This window comes from Antedon mediterranea, chromosome 1, assembly GCF_964355755.1.
Source record: "Antedon mediterranea chromosome 1, ecAntMedi1.1, whole genome shotgun sequence".
Lineage (NCBI taxonomy): Eukaryota > Metazoa > Echinodermata > Crinoidea > Comatulida > Antedonidae > Antedon > Antedon mediterranea.
The window spans coordinates 13,470,626-13,491,614 of record NC_092670.1 but is presented as its reverse complement, the minus strand read 5'-3'; the positions used below and the strand labels follow the sequence as shown (position 1 = coordinate 13,491,614).

The 20,989-nt window shown below is 34.2% G+C and overlaps 1 protein-coding gene across 4 annotated transcripts in view; it reads right to left on the bottom strand.

Moving 5' to 3' along the window:
• Positions 1 to 17,126, bottom strand: part of LOC140057360 (calcitonin receptor-like) — a 62,663-nt gene extending 45,537 nt beyond the window's left edge. For 3 of the 4 annotated variants that reach the window (XM_072103000.1, XM_072103034.1, XM_072103024.1), the window contains exon 1: positions 16,566 to 17,126. In XM_072103000.1, the coding sequence (XP_071959101.1) occupies positions 16,566 to 16,628 (63 nt within the window). In that variant the 5' untranslated portion in view covers positions 16,629 to 17,126. Of the gene's footprint in view, positions 1 to 1,938; positions 2,064 to 16,565 lie in introns of those variants that run through there. The other variant, XM_072103009.1, reaches the window with a different exon arrangement.
• Between the last annotated feature and the right edge of the window lie 3,863 nt (positions 17,127 to 20,989).

Sequence of the window (20,989 nt, the reverse complement as noted above, 5' to 3'; positions counted from 1 at the left end):
TAATATAGTTCAAATTAAATTATCAAACTGTTGCAAGAAAATTAAAGACAAAAAGTAGATTTCAGCTTTAATTAACTTATTTCATTTATTGGGTTATAGGCCTATGATTAACAAGATTCTGTATATAAAAGTATAGTATAAGGTAGTAAAAAAATAACAAGGTATCGCTCTAAAAATAGACATTTTCTTTGTACATTAACCCCGACATAAACACATAAAACATTCACGAATAACAGGAAAGTAATCGTTTTATTTATAATGGTTATAGCCTATGAGAAAGCCATTACCAAGATTGCAAAAGCAGATCAGAGAAAAAGAAAATGAAAAAGTATCGCTCTTCCCGATCTCAAGACACACAATTCATTTACAATAACAGACACTGGTATAATCGAATGACAAGAGCTAAAGTTATTGAAGGAATTGTTTTATTTCACTTGAAATCATAATGATGAATGGAATGAGAAATACGCCATTGCAACATTGCTGTAAGCAGTTCAGACAGAACAATACAGACATTTCTCTACTCAAAGCACATAGGCCTACAACTATACGTTTACTTACGAATGACAGGGAACCAGTAATACTAATAAATGCTTTATTATATCAAATTCCAAAAAAATAATGAACTAAGTAGTGTCCCAGTAGGAAGAACGTTCCTTAACCGTGAAGTCTCCAGAAAATTGTTTGGATTAAACTCTTAGAAACGCCGTAGGCCATGCTTGCAAAAACAACCCAGGGCGCTAAAGGCGATTATATCCCTCCTTTAATTCGATAAGTTCAACCCATGTGGCTTAGATGGATCTAACGGGAAATAAAGAAACAGATGCAGCTTAACCAAACACTTTTAAATAAATCAATGTACTTATATTAAAATTAATACTTAAATATAAATATTAATGACATTTCTGTCACTGATGGACTAGCTTAGTCTTCACCATTCGTACTTCTACTTGAACGACCTATGTACCGGGCATTATGACATCGCCCCGGTGTGTTTTATTTGTGAATTATTTTGGATATCTTCTACGCATGCGCATTGTCCTACTTTGGAATAATAAAGAGTGTATACATATTACATAAAATGAATTTTCCCAGAAAACAAAGCATAACCCTCCAACCTCGGAGCATTGAAGTTAATTGACTTTGCTACATGCATTATTTTGCAACCAAAATACAATATGTGCACCAAAAGGGCATCGGCGTAAAGGCATTATACCTCCTGCTTCTAGTCTTACGTTTGCTTTCCAAGTTTATCTAATGAAATGTCTTGCTTACTTTTAGTTTTAACTTTTCACCTTTAGCCTAGGCTTCTTACTGCAAAAGCGATGATATAGGCCTATAGTTAGTAGTATACGTAGTGCGTTGACGGTCGGTCAGCCTATGATATCCCGTCTGACGCCCGTCAAGTCTTGTTATACTAGGTGCATTTGACATGTAATGATAGGTGTCGGAGCAGTTAGCATTTTATTTAGGAGAATCACGTTATTATAATCAATTTAAATGTCCGCCTGTCTGACATGAATTTTTGAACGTATTAAAGGTGATAAGTAACTCACTACGTGAATGTTACGCTATAGGGTGTTAACCTTTCGTTATAAACAAATTATTTGATTCCCAATGACGACAAATTACAAGCCACAAGGTTTTAGTGATCCAACGCGTTGTAATTGGTCAAATTACTTGCGTTGCGCTTACGTCCCTGCGTTAAGTTTCATTGAGAAGCAAGATTTATACAAGTCGTATGCGCAACTCAATTAACCAATCACAAACTACAGTTCGTATTGTGTCCTAGTGAGAACAAAATTCATTAAATTGAATAAAACAAACACAGAATGGTACATAGGCGACCGTATCCAATGCATTGCAACCAAAACACTATACATCGACGTATGTAATACTGTCCGTAATTACTGTATTTATAACCAAAACATAACATACCTAAGTATTAATGTATCCGAATGGTTTCCACGTATTCGTTATGCGACCAGAAATGGATTTTTTGTACAGTTTCTGTATCATAAGTCCAAATTATCGTCGCTGATAATCCTCAAGAGCTATTAAATTGATGTATAAAGAGTTGCAATTAAGTGTAATAAAGTTCTCAGTTACTACCCAATAATAGCGTTTGATGTGCACTTTGATTGGTCGAATCGGACTCGCCGTAAGCTTTTCAACCGATGTTTTCCATAAAATTGAAACGCAATATTTCCTATACGTTTATAGGTTAATTATTTATAGTCATTATGTTAAATAGGACTAAAGAATGCAAATGACTCGGTGATTCATATTACTTATATATTTATTTCAATTCAATTATAATAACGTACGGTACCGTAATATGTCGTATCCTGAGTTATTAAAAATACGAAAGCCCATTCGGGCCACTAATCAATTATATTTTAAGAGCTGTGTGTGGAGGCCGCCCCTTACCTGGCAGCCGCCACGTGATTATCTGGCGCCACCACTTAAGCATATGGCGGCCGCCACTTAATTATATGTCTGTATTGCGTCAACAAGTATGTTTGCGTTGAAATGTGACGGCAAATAACGTTGGTTCTCTTATGATAACGTGTAGTGGCTGGCGGTCAATATTAACGTCAATATTATTAACTAGTGACCCGAATAGGCTTCCGTAATTACAGATCATCTTGATGCAACGTGGCCAGCCGATTTTCGGTACTCTAGAGCACAGCGCAAGGACTTGACACGTAACGTAAATAACTGTAATATAGATATGATAATAGGCTACATCTGACCAATCCCAATAATTCACGGCAGATAATCCATCAATTGTGATTGGTCATGTTTTTTTTTTTTTTTTTTTTTTTTTTTTTTTTTTTTTAGGTATATTTATTCATAAAAAGACATCAAAATACAACGGCAGCCAAAAGGCTGAAAAGTAGTATTTTACAAAATTTGATAAAAATATATAAATACATTATGTATAAAAGGTAAAACTAGTTTAAAAAAAAAAAAAAAAAAAAAAAAAAAAAAAATTAATAATAAAATTAATTTACCACATTAAAATTGGTCCACCTGTAAGTTAAAATAGTGCCAGCCTATTCAATATTCATCATTAATGAGTCGGACTAAAAAAGGGACTGGTGAAGATCTAAATCTTTCTGTACGACCAAACGGGATTTTGAGTAGAGGCTGCCTTGTCCTTGTAGCCAGGAACCACGGCCACTATAATTGTTACGGAAATATTGCGTCTATATATACGGACGGCGTGGCGAATTAAACTAAAGCGTGGTTCCCACTAGCGACGCAACACAAGGACGTAAGTGAATTAACCAATCACAAGCGATGGCTTATTCGCTTGTGATTGCTAACTGTCTATAACGCTTGTCATTGGTTAAAACGCTTGCGTTGCGTTTACGTCCTTGCGTTACGTTCTAGTGGGAACCAAGCTTAAAGCGTTGTTCCACAGGCACAGCGCAAGGACGTCGTAGGCACAATGCAAGTGAGATAAGAATCAAGCGACAGTTCGAATAATCCATCATGTGTTACTTGGGTTGCGCTTACGTCATTGCGAACCAAGCTTATCCCACCAAATTCAAACGAAAAAAAGAAAGTATGTAGACCGTTAAATAACATGAACCCCTCTATTTATTTATTTTTAAATGCGCCTTGAGCACTCTGGAGTGGTATGAGCGCTATACAAATCTTATTATTATTATTATTATTCGGACACGGGACACTTCCATTGAGGTGAAAATTTTTTTTACACTATTACCAATCCCTTTTCAAGGAACATCCCTTCAAAAGGGACACTTGTACATGAGGGTATGGTACGCAAGACCAACAGTATAGTAACGTCTTATTTATTGCAAGCAATCATCTGTACTTTACGCTGGTAACAAAAGATCGTGTATTCACGCTAAAAGTGTTGACGTTTTCACATCCAGTAATCTACTTCAACCAAAATATTAAGTGACTCCGATAATAATGTACTTTTTATTAAATAACACCAAAGCACATTGTGTTATAATAGATGTTTCAACATGCTTTAACAATTACAGTGGTAATATATACGAGAATCGCGTCACGATTTATTGGTAGCTTTTTGTAAATTTACGCACGGATCAGGCGAAATAAATCCCCTGACACAGGAATATAGTCGCCATAGCATGTGTATTGAAAATGTCTGATATTACCAATAATAGTATAATAATAGTCGAAGAAAAGACAAGACATTCAATTACGAAAAATACGAACATGCGAGTGAAATCTAGATGAAACTTATAGCTTATTTACCTTTTATTGGATTTGTAAAAAATTGAATACTAATACATTTCTACTTTATGTAGATACTTGTGTACAAGAGTCAAATGTGATTCTTTGAAAATGATTTATATTTACATTGGCGATGAAACGAATACACGATCGGCGTAAGTAGACATTTTTAAGACTGGTGATGTGTCAACTGCTCTTCCGTTAAGGAGGCTGAACGGGCATTTTGACGAAATGCACTGAGCATCACATCGTAAGCGTAACAAACGTGCGTATAAACAACGCATGCGCAATTATTTTACAGAATACAATATCCATCGAAACATCCGCAACGATGGAGAAAGTCTCGTACGGAAAATAATAGCTAGCGTCGGGCCCTCTCAGTCGGGAAATCGGGATAGTCAGGTGGTTAATGATGTACAAAGTATACCATTAAATGTAACTTACAGGCCTATGTGAACATCTCTGGTAAAGACTCCTGGTTTAAAATCACCAACATGCATCACATAAGTGTGTTTTTTTGTGACTAAGCCGATTTCTAAATTTGACCTACCGTAGTCGAGATAAAAAACTGATGTGATATTCTATAGCAGACATGCAACAACAATACGTATACGGTTAGTTATTGAATTAGAACAATATATTCCCTCCAGATTAATACATTTCACACTCGAATTATCAATATTTATCTACGTTTAATGAAAGCATTGAAGATTTATCGAATAAATGAAAAATTGGATCATGAATTTAATGCGAGTTAAAGCATTAGTAATAGTTTAATCGAAGATTCAAAATCCGAGTTTATATCAATTATCATTATTGTATTAGGCCTAAATTGATTGCCTATAATATATTTTGTTTATTTCGAACACAATTTACAGTAACTTGTACTTCACTGCTGCAATCGGACGATACACAGTCGAATTTTGTTTTTAACATCAGTAAATATGAAAGATAGGCCTAATTATACATTGTTTGATTTTTCTCTTTCTTCCTACGCCAACAATTAATATACAAATCATTCAAAATAGAATCAATAAAATGCATTGCCACGAGCAGCCACAACAAAGCAATCATCATTTTCAACATCATTATATACTTGGTGATTACTATAGTTTTCCGACATATACTTGATGGGTAAGATGTGTTCTATTGCGACATTAAACAACCTACTTTTAACAAACATTTCTCTTTCAAAGATTATTACGGCATTAACAAACAGTCATTATGTTAGTTGACATGTACTTTGTTATGTACATGATTGCAACTCAGAATAGTGTTCGTTTTTGACAGCGACGTCATCCACAGACGAAACTGTAAAATTAGAAAATTGACGTAAATAATGGATGTCATAATATACACCACAACATTTTCGACCTTGTTTCTTGTAACTTTTAAATCACATAAACTCATCCATTAACCATTCAAGCTTTCTTCATAACCGTTAAATTATTATTATAACTTATAAAGCGTGCAATTTGTTTTTCATTTTCTGATTGAAGGCATTACTTGAGAATTAGCCTATGGCATCGTTTACGTATTTGCCACCTGTTGTAATCTACTATCGATTTTCTTAAGTGGTGATTATTTGCGAAGATACTTATTCATATCCATTTATTCTTATGGTTGATGAATTGAACAAGGCAATCAAACGGTACTATGATGTCTTCGTTCCACTTTGAAAAAAAAAACCATGACGGAACACGATGTCCTAATTATGAAACGTACGGAGGAAACTATACAAAAGTACACTTAACTGCACCATGAATGCTTATATATTTTAGGCCTACAATACATACTTCCCCAACCTACCCACATGGTTTGAGTACTATCCGACAGAAAGTTTCAGAGAGGTTCAATTCTCGATATAAGAACAACTCACATTCCACTCATCTGTAAATACCTAGTTAAAAATAGGTAGATAAAGCGGCGTGGAAAATTAAAAGAACTGGGAACCACCACATAGTACGAAGATATTTCCCTTAATATTAAGTATTTCACTAGTGTTTCCCTTAGCATGAAAGTGTGAATTGTGAATACAGCCAATGGTCTTGCTTTCGAAATACTTTGTCTACTGTATCAGGTTGAGGTAAAAATTGAAAAACTGAAAATGTAAAAAATTACTAATGTTCGTAATCGAATCGGAAACAGATTTGAATCTGTATATTATTATCTATAAGCAAGTTTACCGTATAGGCCCTTATACTAAGATTATTAAGTAACCACTTAGTTGAAAAATATTCTAAAGTGCTAGATAAATATGCATTTTGTACCAAGTGAAGTAATTGCTCTCAGCACGTGTTTTGTTTGAGAAATTGTCTAGGTTCTACACTGCATTTCGCCCAATATAAATATTTAACATGGCAGTATTACGTATAATACTTGAGCTGCTTTAAAAAACACCGACTGTCGACTAAACATAACAATAATCTAATCCTCTTAAACCACAATTTTATTCTATGTTTTAACGGCGATTTTACAAACAAAAATTAAGATAACATTTAAAAATAATAATAATAATAAAACACTATAGGCGTCTCTTTAAGTTGTGTTGAAATTATTCCTGTGGACTCCACGATGATTTATGCTGGAACATTTCTTTAAAATATTAACCAATAATGATGTGCCACTATAAAATACAGAAATATTACGTTTTTATTTTGATTGCTGTTAGGTACTTAAAATACCAATTAGAGAAAGGGGTGATCCCATGAGAAAACCATCGTTGAATATCTACAGAAATGCTATTATTATTGCAATTACGTGTTGAACATGAAGCGATAAAACGATAAGCAAGGATATTGCTACACAGAAATAACGGAAGCAGAGTGATCAATTCGAATGATTTCGACTTTGCCAACAACGTAGATAAAGATGTAATTATTTTGGAAGAATGTATAAAAATAATCATATTCTTTATTGCAACTTGGTTTAACAAATTAAAGTTTAACAAATATACATTTCGAGATAAAAATATAAAAGCTATCATTATAAAACGAACACACAATCAGTAAAAAAAAATTTGGACACGATAAAAAAAAAAGCCAAAACAACTTGCGTGATGTCCAGAATTTGTCTTTCTTTGTTAGAAAGTTACAATGCATTGTAGATTGATTTGATTACTTTATCCAGAATAGGAACTTAAAATAGATTTTTATGACAAGAACGAAGATGATGGCGCTATATCGTATATTGTATGGCAAAGCATATGTCATGTGTGTGAATGGACCAAAACTTACACGTAATTTGATAGCCTTGAATGGACATTTCATAGTTAGGCCTACTTCTGTACATAACAAATTATCATTTATGGGCATTCTACCAAGCGTGGTTCCCACTAGAACGCAACACGACGTATCGAAGGTGCTGTATTGCGTAATCACAAGTGGGAACCGACAACGCAACAGTGTTGCAAACATCGCAGGTTTGATTTCACGCAGGATCGAGGGCAGACACAATTATTAGAAGGGCATTTGCTTACGTTGCGTCGGCTGCGTTGCGTTGCGTCGCTAATGGGAAGCACGCTTTAATCTTGGTAGGGGCGGTGGCAGTAAAGTCGGGAACGTGTTACTGATCGAATATTGCATTATCGCCAGGAGCATTAATTAAATATACAAATTATCTGTGCTTTCTTTATTACTTGCAATAACTTGCCGACGCCAACAGAAAAAAAATTATAAATATTATTAACATTTTAAAGTTAATTGAATCATGGTTGCGCAAAGAAAACATAAGATGGTTTCCAACGATCCTGTTTCAGAAAAAAATGTTTCACAAAATTTAGTCTGTGTCTAACTAATGCCTAATTCAATCAAATCTACTGAAATGTGATAAGTTGATCGTTAATACACAAACAAAAGGCAATTATTTTTGTTCATACTCTGCAGATAAATTCATGATTTACCTAGTTATAAAAATACAATTGTTTACGTACTTAGTTAATATTACATTGATACATTAATGTTTAATTTAGTCTACTAACAGCAATCAGGAAGTTGAAATTATTACAGTCGTTGGATAAAATGATTAGCATACATATTAAAGAAACTGTATTCAGAATCGTCGATAATGTAGGGCATTCATAATTAAACTGGCTTCGTATTGCCTGTTTAAATAACATTGATTACTTGGCGGATTGAACTTATTTTGTATTACTGTAGTTTAATTTACGACTTTGTTTAAACGTTAAACGTCATGAAAACCCACCCAATGGGACGGTATACAGTAAATGATACGATAAATATCGTCACTATACATGCCGCCACGAAGAGGGTATCCGCTAATGGCCAGTGTAAAACTGAAAAATGTTAGTAGATCGAACTGTAATTTTGACGCGATGAACGATTTTAGTGTGAACATCAAATCATACTCAAGTTAGAAGGCGTCGTCAGTCGATTTCCAATTTCAACGCGGTGAATTTGAACTTGCGAAGTCTCCGTGCGTGAATTCGTTTGAATTGCTTATGGGCAACTTGTTACTTGGCAATACAGAAAGTGTAGTAGGCCTACTTGCTTTGTTTGTTTGTTAGCACATAGCGCCTACAATTTTCAAGTTATAATTCTGAATTTATCGGTGTAAATAGGTATATACTCACAGAAAACCCTTAATCATTAATAACTTCACAAATTAAAAAAAGAAACATTTGTATTCTTTTAACATGGGCGCGCCTAAATATCAACATTCGCCATCTGCGTGGTGATGTTGCCAAGCACTTCACTCAGTTTCTGGGTGCTTTCATTAACACTTTTCCAACTCGCTTCATTAAATTCAACGCATGACGCGACGTGCACCTCACGTGTGTACATGCTCAGTGTACACAGGCCTGGATGCGCGCTTCGACTTGCTTCGTAACGTCACAGGCGGTATATTACGTTTGCATGATTCGTATTTTGTATATTATCTGCTCTCTACGGACTAGGTAACATACACAATTTGAACGAATGTGTTTACATTTGTTTATTAATATGTTGCATTATGACGTATGTCATAGTTATCGTATGGTCTTAGGTTTTTTATCAATTAGTTTGTGTAAAATAACCTTTTCGCGTAGTTTGTGTTGATCCATTAGACATGAAATGACGCTGTTCCAATCTATACATAGAATACACGCAGTGTTAGCGACAAAAAATGATCTTAGAAAACCATTTAGCCTTATGTAATTAAACACGCCAACGACAATAAAAACGTCTGATACTTACACATAGCATCTTTAAATTACCTATAAAACATGTTCAGATTGAAAATACGTGTCGAAGCATTATTTCTGTCTCCCGTACCTTTATGTATGAGGACTTACGCTCTGTCTTCCTTCAGTATAATAACTAGTTTGACAACAAACAAGGCCATATGCATGTCTGCAGTCGCGTGCTCAAATTTGAGTTAGTGTTTACCGACCGACCAACCGACCGACATAGTGAGCTGTAGAGTCACTAAAAAGTGAGATGTACCACATATGGCGGTGATATGACGTAATCGTGTCCATATATATATTAATTGTTGAAGAAAATTGCAAATTAGACGTTATAAACAATTGACGAGCTCAGCATGGGTACATTATATTGTTACCATAATTTGCATATTAGTTTTTCCTAATTTGCATAATATCACCCGATTCTCAGCATTCCTTTGTTATTATACCGGACTATTTCGGTTAATGGCAGATCATGTGTATCAAATGGTGCCCGCAACAGGTAAGTATGTTAGGGTTAGGCTGTGAACTAAGATACTATACGATACATGTGATGCTGTATCATGGTATTTTCCTATGTTGCCGGTAAACACCGACAACCGGCTATTAATTTAATTTAAATTAATAGTTGCTTGTTGTTGTAAACAACGTGATTTGTTTAAACAAATTCGGCATCAGCAATCTTTATCTTCTAAGAGCAGCACCAACTGTTTAAAAAACCAGTTTTCCATTCCCAACAAAGTCCTTAATCCAAAAAATGTTCATTAAATTGCTTAAGACTCACCTGTTGTCAAATGTATTGACTTGATTCTCTTAAATTTCAAAACGTGCACGTTTGTTCCTGCTGCGATCTGTAACTTATACACCGAACAGGCGCTTTTAAGTAATAATACGCAATACCGATTCAGGTAAATGGGAAACATGAGGCATTTGTAATTTAAAATATTCTTCAGCCTATCACAATATTTTTTAGTTTTCAAATGATATATAAAATGTTTGTATTTTTCATCGCGATTGATTTAAGTCAAGTCTAGAAATACATTGTTCCTCATTTGCAAATTCACAATTATAAACAGCTTATTAAAGGTACAGTTTCAGACCAAATAATGTGTCACCTGGTGGGCGTCTCCTGAATACTTATTACCCTGTAACTTTAATCAAAGAAGAGTAAAAATTCACTCGTCACTGCTTTAATAATAGAGGTGAAGTCTGAATAGGGTGTCCCAAAAAGATCTACCGTAGTTAATGATGTAGATGTGTGAATGAATTAGTTAAACGAGAAAAGAGTGTAAAAGGTGAAATGTGGTAAATGCACTCTAAATTCTGGAGTTATTTATTATTCATTTGTGTGTTTGTGGCTATTAAGAAAGATGGATACCATTTCCTTATAGCAATTATTGATATATATCTAAATATTACAAAATACGCTCGTCCATTTCATCTATCCTATAATTAGAAACTTTATCATTATTGACACCACAGCGGATAATACTGTATGAAGCGTGTGGTCCACCAGATATTTCCTGCTTTGTGTACTAATATGTGTCGCGTATAGCGTTTTAAATGAATTTTTTAAACAATATTCCCTATTGAAATGTATTTGAAATATATAATAATCCAAGATTATAATTCTACTAGATATTGTGTTGATTTCCCGACAGAATAGCTGCGATATCTACTTGATAAATCGTAATACTTTGGGATAATCGTTGAGGGATGAGTGTAACGTGATCTTTACTGCTGCTTTTTCAAACGTATAATACACAACTCGTATATTACACTTTGCACATTAACAAGTATATACTGTATGATTTCTATTCAGCTACAAAAACGAATAAAATCTACCTACTACATGTGACATGCGTGCATTCGCGTGACATGCGACAATTTCATATTATACAAAATAATGAATGCTTATGAGTGCATTGGTACAAATATTTCATGAGGTGAACATTTCACCGAATGGAATTATTTGTTCCATTGCACGAATATAGATCATTACACACCTGCTGCTGAGAGGTTAGGCCAAGACCTAAAGCAATGAAAAATGGCAGCGCGCTTTAGACGCAGAGTAATCAATGTCTGTAGATGAAGCACACTACATGTTGATTTCCGTCAACAGTCATAGCCTCGTGCAGTACGTGCTTGCTCACTGTGCAGTGTAACAAGAACGAACGCGCATATAACGAAATTCAACGGGAATATAACGAATTGCACTCGCATAACGCAAGTATTGCACTCATTTAATGACAAAATAATTAAAATAACAGAGTAGTTATTGAATATCATGTGACCTATCATCATCCAATCAAGTGACAAGAATCTACTCAGGCGTTATAACAACAGTTTTACGAAACCACTGGAATCGCTGTATACTAGTATACGCTTTTATTCTGATAATAGGTTGTCTGACTGAGCTAGAGAGACGAAACTAATAACCCGGATAGGTGCAAACGTGTGAAAGTGGCTTAACGCGCAGGAGCCTTACCAGATTTTAAGCGGTTTTAAATCCTGTTCACACTTGTCCGATGTGCGTGTTGATATTGGCTGTGAAATATATCCACCACAAGATAGAGTTAACGAAAAAATAGGGGAAATAGCATTTAAAAAATCGCATTATTATTATTCTCTTAACGGTGCACTTAAATTGAAAGCACAATAAATGTAAATCCTATAATTTATGTTTTGATTGCAGCATGCGTAATTGACAACCAAAAATACATCGTTGTGAAATGAGCGACATAAAGAATACATGCAACCTCTATTAATTGGACACTTTCCAGTGAAACGAAAGGGGAGCAATAATGTATGTTTTTTTATGAATAAAAGATACTCTATTTAAAAATGGAAAAAAATGAAAAAAAAGGTAACACAATCATCTGAAGTAAAGTGTAACCAGATCCGATTTTACGTATGCCACTACACAATTTCCTCTCTATAAAATTGTAACTCTCTCTAAACTATATTTTATACTTAATTATAATTTTAAAATTATCCATGTGGAAATTCATGTATGTACCAACAGACAAAGTTACACAATTCCTATGAAGGATTGGAAAGCGGTGACTATCTATATGGACTATATCTAATTAAACCATCTTGTTACTTAAAATAAAAGGACACTTTTTGTGAGTGTATAACAATATTCAAATAACAGTTACGCCGTGTTTATTTACACTAATCAAAAGCTAGGCAAAATCCGTCTTCCATTACTGGTGCAACGTTTGAAACAGAACATGACGCATGCGCATTCCCAAGATCAATACTGTTTATTTGTTGCAATCGATCTATTGTACTCACTATTATGTTTCACTAATTCGTATTAGTATTAGAAACAAACTGAGAGAACATGTTTTAATTTCCACAATGACATGGGCCTACATTAATTCCGGTCATACATTGTGATATGGTCTTTAAAAATGTTTAAATTGCACCTTTACCGGGTCCAATATCTTCAACTCAAATTTTGATTCAAAGGCCGTCACATTAATGTTGATACGTTTCCATAATACCTTTGTTTCTTTGAAATTGAAAAACATGACTAATAAAAAAACAATAAAAGAAATAATGAAACGTTGTGTGGTAGTAAGATCAATCCTAAAACAGTCAAGGATATTCTCGTATTAATTGTCGCAATAAATTATTATTATTATTATGTGTAAATTGGCAAATGATCTGAACATTAGAATTTATCAATATGGAGAATATGTCAGTTCATGTTTAGGCCTCTCAAACCAACCATAACCGAGAGTAGCGTAACGCAGGAGGAAAACTCCAATGGTACGCAATAAGGCACGTTGAATCGATACGTCATTGCGTTGCGTTACGTTGCGTCCTAGTGAGAACCACGCTTTAGCATTCATGGGCCGTCCAACGCGGTCTAGATGCATTGGGGCCCTCATGCGCTGTGTTTAGCCAGTTAGCGCTCATGTAGCTACATTTACGGCAGTTCCGTGGATCGATATAAAATTCAATGAAACAGTACATTATTATTCTTATCATTTTGATAAACAAACTGTGGTTTATGAATTGTCTGTATCCTCTTCCTAAATTATCTCTCTGGCGTCTAAAAGATGCTGCGCTCTTTTAAAATGGAATAACCTACCAACTTAATTTAAATATTGCTTCATTCAAATCTAGCTATCGATCTATTTTATTACTCGCAAAACTATATTTTTCCTTGATTTATTTTGGATTTAAACTGGACCACAATGCAAAAGAGGTTTTCTTTTACTTGATTGTGTAATCATGTATACAGTTAAATAAATGAATAAATAAAAACTGACCAGTTCCTTTAATCCAAAATTATTACAAAATTTCTTCAATTGACAAAAATGTTGTCAAATTATTTAGACCATTTTATCAATATAATTTTTATTTTTTAACTACTGTACCTTCACACGCGCGGCCCGATCCGAAAATAAACAAAAAACTAAAATGGTTATAGCCACTAACGGCCAACTTAGTTGAAACCAGGTAATTGCAAGGTGAACTCGTGAACTCATCGTGAACCCGGAAATGATTTTGACCGCGTACAATTGAAATTGAGTTGAAAATCTACCAATGAAATCAGAAATGTTGTTTTAAAACTTTTTATAATATCTTCCTAAGATAGAAATATGGACCAATATCGTAATATTGAAAACCAATGTTATCAAATTTACATTTCGCGGTACATCTGAGATAGATCAGGTAGGTATCCAAGGCAGAGATTTGTACCGAAGTTTTTCCATTGTGCTCGCCTATGTCAGAATTAACCATAATTTATATATAGATACCGGAATGATTGTAAAAAATATAATTCGATAAATTGACCCAAGTTGTTCAATTGAAGCAGAATAATGTATAAATATGACTTAAAACCCTGCATTGACGTTTATGGATGAACATTGATAGTTCCATGAATACATAGTTGGTTTTATATTTCCTGATTTCGAAAAACTATTAAAATATAAAGTATTGCGAAAGGTGGTATACATGGGTATACCGTGTTATAGAACTAACTATACTAGACAATACATGTCCTTGTGTTTGTAACAATAATAATAAATGATTACCCGCTGAGAACCCACTTCACTGAGATACATCCATTCAGGGGACACACAATTTCGTTTGAAACACTCGAAGGGATAGGGAATAATTTGTTTTTACTACGCCCAAAGTCTGTATTTTTGGGTTTTTTTTTTTATTGTAGGGTTGGGGTGGGGGGAGTTGGTAGTACTTGGAAGAGACTGTAGGAGTTAAGAATTTACCTCTGTAGGTTACCGGTATATACATTCAAACAAATACTGATATACGCATGCGCAAGGCTCGCAATACTCGCAATAATATTTTATTAACCGTATTACGAGATGAAATGTGGGTTCTTTTGGTTAGAAATTTATATAATAAAAATTTCCATTGAAAAAATAATGAAATAAGAGAAAGAATTTGCATATATTAATCGATAATTATGCGCAAATTATAAATAAATACAAAACTGAGAGTTGACTAATTTAGTATGGGTTCTTAACAGTAAACTACTTGAAAATTTTGGAAAATGTTTGCAGTTCCTTGTAGATGTAATTTTAGGTCATCAACCTCGTAGGCCTAACAAGCTTCAGCTTTTTTGTCGACGAACCTTTTCATCATATCTTTTAATGTATTTTATTCTACTTTATTATTTGGATGAATAAATAATTTAATGAAATGAAATAAATCATAATTAGGCCCTTTTAATTTTGTTTTAATGAAATGGTGTTTGTTTAGTTGTGGTTGAAACTATGCCTTTTTTAGTCTTTGTTATTTATTTTGTACATATTATTGGTTGTGACACAAAGAAATAACAAAAACAAATACCGTACATGAGGAAAATACTATCGTTTTCAGCACCTTTATATCTCTATTTATGTTGTTGAAATGTTCGTTAATATAAACTATTACGATTGATTTACATCAGCATCCAAATCTTTAAATCTAGGCCGATGATCTGACCAAATTATAAATGTTATTTTAAAGAAACTTGGATTACTTTAAATGGCCCGATATGTCCCTTTGAATTCTGTATGTGTGTTTAAATAAATAAACAAGATAAGCAATATAGGCTAAATTCGCACTCAACCTAGATATCCGTCCATTTGAATGCAAGCCTATAAAATCTCCCGTATCATAGTTAAATTAGTTAATCACATGTATCACATGTGTCACCTGTATGTTTGGGTTTGTAGGCTAATGCTTATGGCCCATTATTCAGGAATTTACGTGTGATATTACACGTGTATACAGTGTATCACACAGTTGTCCTGCGATCCTGTACGGCACAATAGACAGTAACCTACGGTACGGAAAAGGAATGCTATATACAACTGTCAATTCATCCATGAACAGACTACTGTACAACCAATGCGTTACGCATCCATTCGTTACCTCTTCAAATGGTTGAGAATGGAGGATAAAAGGGTCTCACTGTCTACGCATAGGCTATTAGCAGGCCTATCTTACGAAATGTTTAGAAGCATCGTATACTGCTTGCGTAAAAAATAATTGACGTTTTAATTTCAAAGACAAATCACCAAAAGTTGAAATGTATGGTCTATTAACCTACTTTTTTAAAACGCTATTCTAAAATATAATTCAAATTTGAAAAAAATAATAGGAATATATGTTTTAAAAATATTTTAGGAAATTTAAGAAACAACAGATACTGAACCATGAACATTTTCCATTGCTAAAAATAATTGGCCTACGTGCATTAAAACATTATATGAAGATTCGTAGGCTTTATCTATTTTTACATTTTATGGTGCATTTCAATAAGCTATGTTTACTATTTCCAATGTCATGAAGTATACGGGAAGTAATAATTATGGATTGCTTTTCTTGTTAGGCTTTAGCAAATATATAAACAAAACAATTACATCAATTTGGATTCTATAATTTATTTTGCAATGTAGGCCCACTAAGGATTCAGGATATGTACCCCTGTAGTGTAGTTCATCAGGAGGTTCATCCTACCAAAGTTACCGATAAGTGTACAGGGGATTAATACCACCAAAGTTAGCGATAAGTGTACAAATGAACCAACCTGGTAAATAACAAAGCCTGAACGGGCTATGAGTGAGGTTGGTAGGCTATAATAAAGTTCATTGATATTATTGAGTCTTACCTGACATGTGCAAATCGTTATCCTGAATATAACCAAAACAGCATGGAACAGGAGCAGTGTCATTTTACTCGTCGAATATTATTATCTTACAAAGCATATAACAATTATGATCTGTTCTTCTTCAAAGTAATAGTCTATCCAGGATAATATAATCGATCAGCAAGTAAAGCGAAACAAAATGTTCTAACAGGTGTGCATGTACAGATCGCATGTGCAGTTTAACCGGCTTTAATACTTCACGCCGTGCCGTTGTGCGTTTTCCGTACCGACTGAGCCTCCTGAGAATCTCGAGTAAAATTGATAGTGTCGTGCGCTCGTTATTCAATCTACAAAGACTTTGAATTCGTTGTGATATCTGGGCGTCTACTGCAGCTAACATAACTTGAAGAGCTTGTGAAAGAAAGATTCTTCTTTTGCCAATTACGCAGTGATCAGATGTCACGTGATTGATATTATACGTTTAGACGTTATGGTATTGTAATGTTGTCTGCGGCAGTTGTTCCGACAATTACAGCAATCAAGTGGTTGTTGACACCCGGTTATAACCTTTCGTTATTAATATAGGCCTAATTTCTTTCTGCTGAAACGGCACTAAAAGCATCTTACAATAAACGGTATACGAACCAACACGTAATGCCTGTGTGACTTATCAAGCATCTTCATCAATTATACTTGGTTAATTTAATTTTCGTCAACATGTTGATTGTATCCCAAGCGTTTGAATTCGAACTATAGGCCTAGAGCTCGGTTCACATTAGGGCGCACGTAAGGACTTAAGCGCAACGCAGGCTTATTAACCAATGGCAAACGCGAAAGAAAACAATTGTGAATAATAATAATATATTGCGTTGCGCAATTACGTACGTTGAGCTTGCATTTTTCCGTTCGTCCTATTGGGAGCTAAGCTAAACCATCGAACTAAGGTTTTGTTGTGTACATGTTTAGCCTAATAGTCATAAACCAAAGACGTTGAGGACCTAAAAATAATGGGGAAGAAAGAAAAAAACAGTAGCTAATATTAATCTTAATTTAGAATGGTACGGTCTATTCGATAAACTTTTGAAGGAGCTAATACTCCGCACCCACCCACTCTCCGTTCACCCACTTAGGTGTTCTTAATTCCCTATCGGTAGGCCTACCGTACTAAAAGAAAAAACTATTGGTCTTTAAAGTTTAGCTAACTTGTTCTTAAATGTTCTAAACGTACAGTATTAACAACATATATACATTGGAATGTTTTGCAACAAAGGGGCGAAACCGGATAAAGGTAAAATAAAATTTAATCAAAAACAGATGTTAAATAAATCTTAATAAAGAAATAGAATATTATCAAGACAAAGAGCATGAATACATGAAGGACAAGATGAATAGATGCACTGGAAATGCAATAACCGATATGGTTCATTGTATCACTTGATCATGAGTACTATAACGTGAGGTCATGGATACGACACCGAATTAAAATGGCGTATCCAGGACTGTTTAAATAAGGAAAAGGAGTGCGCTAACTTTAAACTATTCCGGGGCTCCTCTCTGCAATCATGGAGCTATAAGCTATATCAACTGAATGTTTCTGACAGGAATTGGACACGGTGCTCTCGCTGCCTCGCCTTCCTTTTTGATCCGGTACAATATTTGTTATTATAATGTTAATGTATAAATGTACAGTCTTTATATAGCGCATTCCATAAGCCATGTCGTCTCAATGCACTTTTTAAACTTCATGCTTCAGACTCCCCTAGAGTCACGTCCGTGCTGCCAACTACGGCGCTATTTCGTCTATCACGACACTCACCTGGGTTTGTTCACAGGCTAGTTATGTTATGTTGGTTTAATGGGCACACTATTATCGCAAACTTCAGTAGGAATCAAATAAGTAAAATAATAATTAAATATATATTCTGTTATGAAATAATGTAATGCGTTTATATGGGTTAACATTGTTGTTATTAACTAATTGTTGGTTTGAATGTGTTGTGTTTCCTAAAAATAGTTTTTGATGTTGATATATATCCGACAAGCACGTTAGATTTATGAGTAGTCTTAATTTATTATTTATACAGTGCACACACGAAACCTATTACAAATACAATGTTTTGAAATATGTTTATGGTGAAGATACTGATTTATTGCTAATTGACAACAATTAGCTATTTATTATAGGATGATCATTTCCCATAAGATGTAAGATACTCACGTGTATATGTTTTGATCATGTGATTGTTGAGTGATGTTTAGGGGAGTGGGGAAGAGGGAGGGTGTGTATCGACGTTAAAGGATATCCGGTGATGGTAGAGTAACGGTGCCTACGTGCATTGCATTTTTTTTAAAGGATATGTGTGGTCATGTAACAACCTTATTAACATAATATTTTTTCCTGAGATATTGCAAGAAATAATAATCACATGTACAATATTTCCCTTTTCTTTTTTTAAAAGACTATGTAAAGAAAACATCAAAACCTTTGCGTACATGAACATTTTCTGCTCATAATCATAATGAATTTGTGTATCCCGTACTGCAATTCTTTTGATTTTGTGTTTCTTTAATTCATTCGAGGAGTTAAAGTCTCTACGTCATATTTGTCTTCATGATGTTGCAGAATAAATATAATTATCGTTTACATAATATTCATTTTCATAATGTTAAATAAATAACTACTGTACTCAACATGTTTAAAAGCAGTGGGTATATATTCTGTAATTGTCCTAGTTGTTCTTTTCCTCATTGTCTGATCCGTATTTGCTATCGTTTACTGTTTTGTAAACTACAGGTTTGCCCACTGGGTATGCTGTGATGTATATTGTCATTTTCTTTCTTTTTTACCCTCATTTATTATATCTGTACAGCATTCCTGAATCATAACAATTAGTTCCCTTAAAAATATCTTTGCTATTTGTTTTGTAATGTATCTAAGAAAGTGACCCAGTATCACCTATTATTATAATCGTTATAGACTCATCTCTTGCATTTTTCAAGATATTGTTTTTGTGTTGTGTGTGTAGTGATTTTTTTTTGTAAATAAAATTGACTTCAGAGCAAACATTATTATCCATAATAATAAATGGTTTATTCGCATTGCCTAAATTTGTGAAACGTTGTCATTTATTTTTAAATGAAACTGTATTTAAATACGTGATTTTATAATGTCGAATTGGATCCTGTAACTAATAAGATTTTTTCGATTTTCTCAAGCTGGATTCAGTGACACAAGACACCAGTTTTCAGTGAACTGTAAAGGTTAATTACGCTTAATTAATCAAGTGGATCATTTCCGTGTAGCCTGCGACTTAAAACCATCCACGATGGTTATATCAGTAATTTAATATGTTACAGTTTTTTTACCTTCTATATAAACCTTGTTATGTCATCGCAGTTGAAGCAGAAGACAGCCGTTCGATGTGCATGAAACAGACGCAGGGATGGTAACATATACTGTCAGACCACAGAGGATAATAATCCTCGAACCGCTACTACTGCACCGACGACCCTCACCTAGTTTGGCAAAACAATATCAAATCAATTTAATTCTTTATTGTAACGTCGCCAAATTGGGCACAGAGGTCGCTATACCACCATGGCAACAAAGTACAATACTTTTGGTGTTTGTCGCAGCCAGTCATAAGATCAAAAGAGTTCCTATCTTGGCAACAAGGCAAGTTCAGTGTCCTGCTGTTAGATTGTTAGGTCAAGGATGATTAAACAATTATCAGTATACAAATAATGAATGTTTATAAGTGTAATGGTACAAATAATGGCATGAGGTGAATGATGAAAGGTTATTTCAACGAGGCGAAGCCGAGTTGATATAATACCGTTCATCATTCACCAAAATCCCAAATAAAAATTAAGCCTAAGGCCAAATTTGGTTTTTAATAATATATAAACTATTATATTTTATATGGATTTTATACACACCTACTGTAGGCCTAGTGTTAATATATCAACAAACGACCAAACAATCCAAGGCTAAAATGACTAGACCTAGCCTAATACTAAAGGCTTAGGCCGGGTGTCACGAAACCTAAGACCACGAAAGCTAAGACCCCCTAAGACCTAAGATCACGAAAGCTAAGACCCAAGACCTAAGATTACAATATTTATCTTTCGCACCTGCCTTGTATTTTAACTCCCAACATTTATTCTGAATACCACACCTTAGAATTAGCACTTTTATGAAAAAGAATCACATAAAAAGTAACAAATACATTTTTAAATTGATGATTTTACAGACGTTTTTCTCGCACACATACTGTTTGCGAATTTTGCATGACTAGCCTACAGTAGGCCTGTTCAATGTTTTTGTTTCTATGGAACGTCAAAAGAGCAAAAATTATATAGAGGGCTGAAAACTCTGTGGAGTCCATCTACAGTGTGGATTGAACAATGTAAAATTAAAATGATAATAGTATAATCATGCTAGT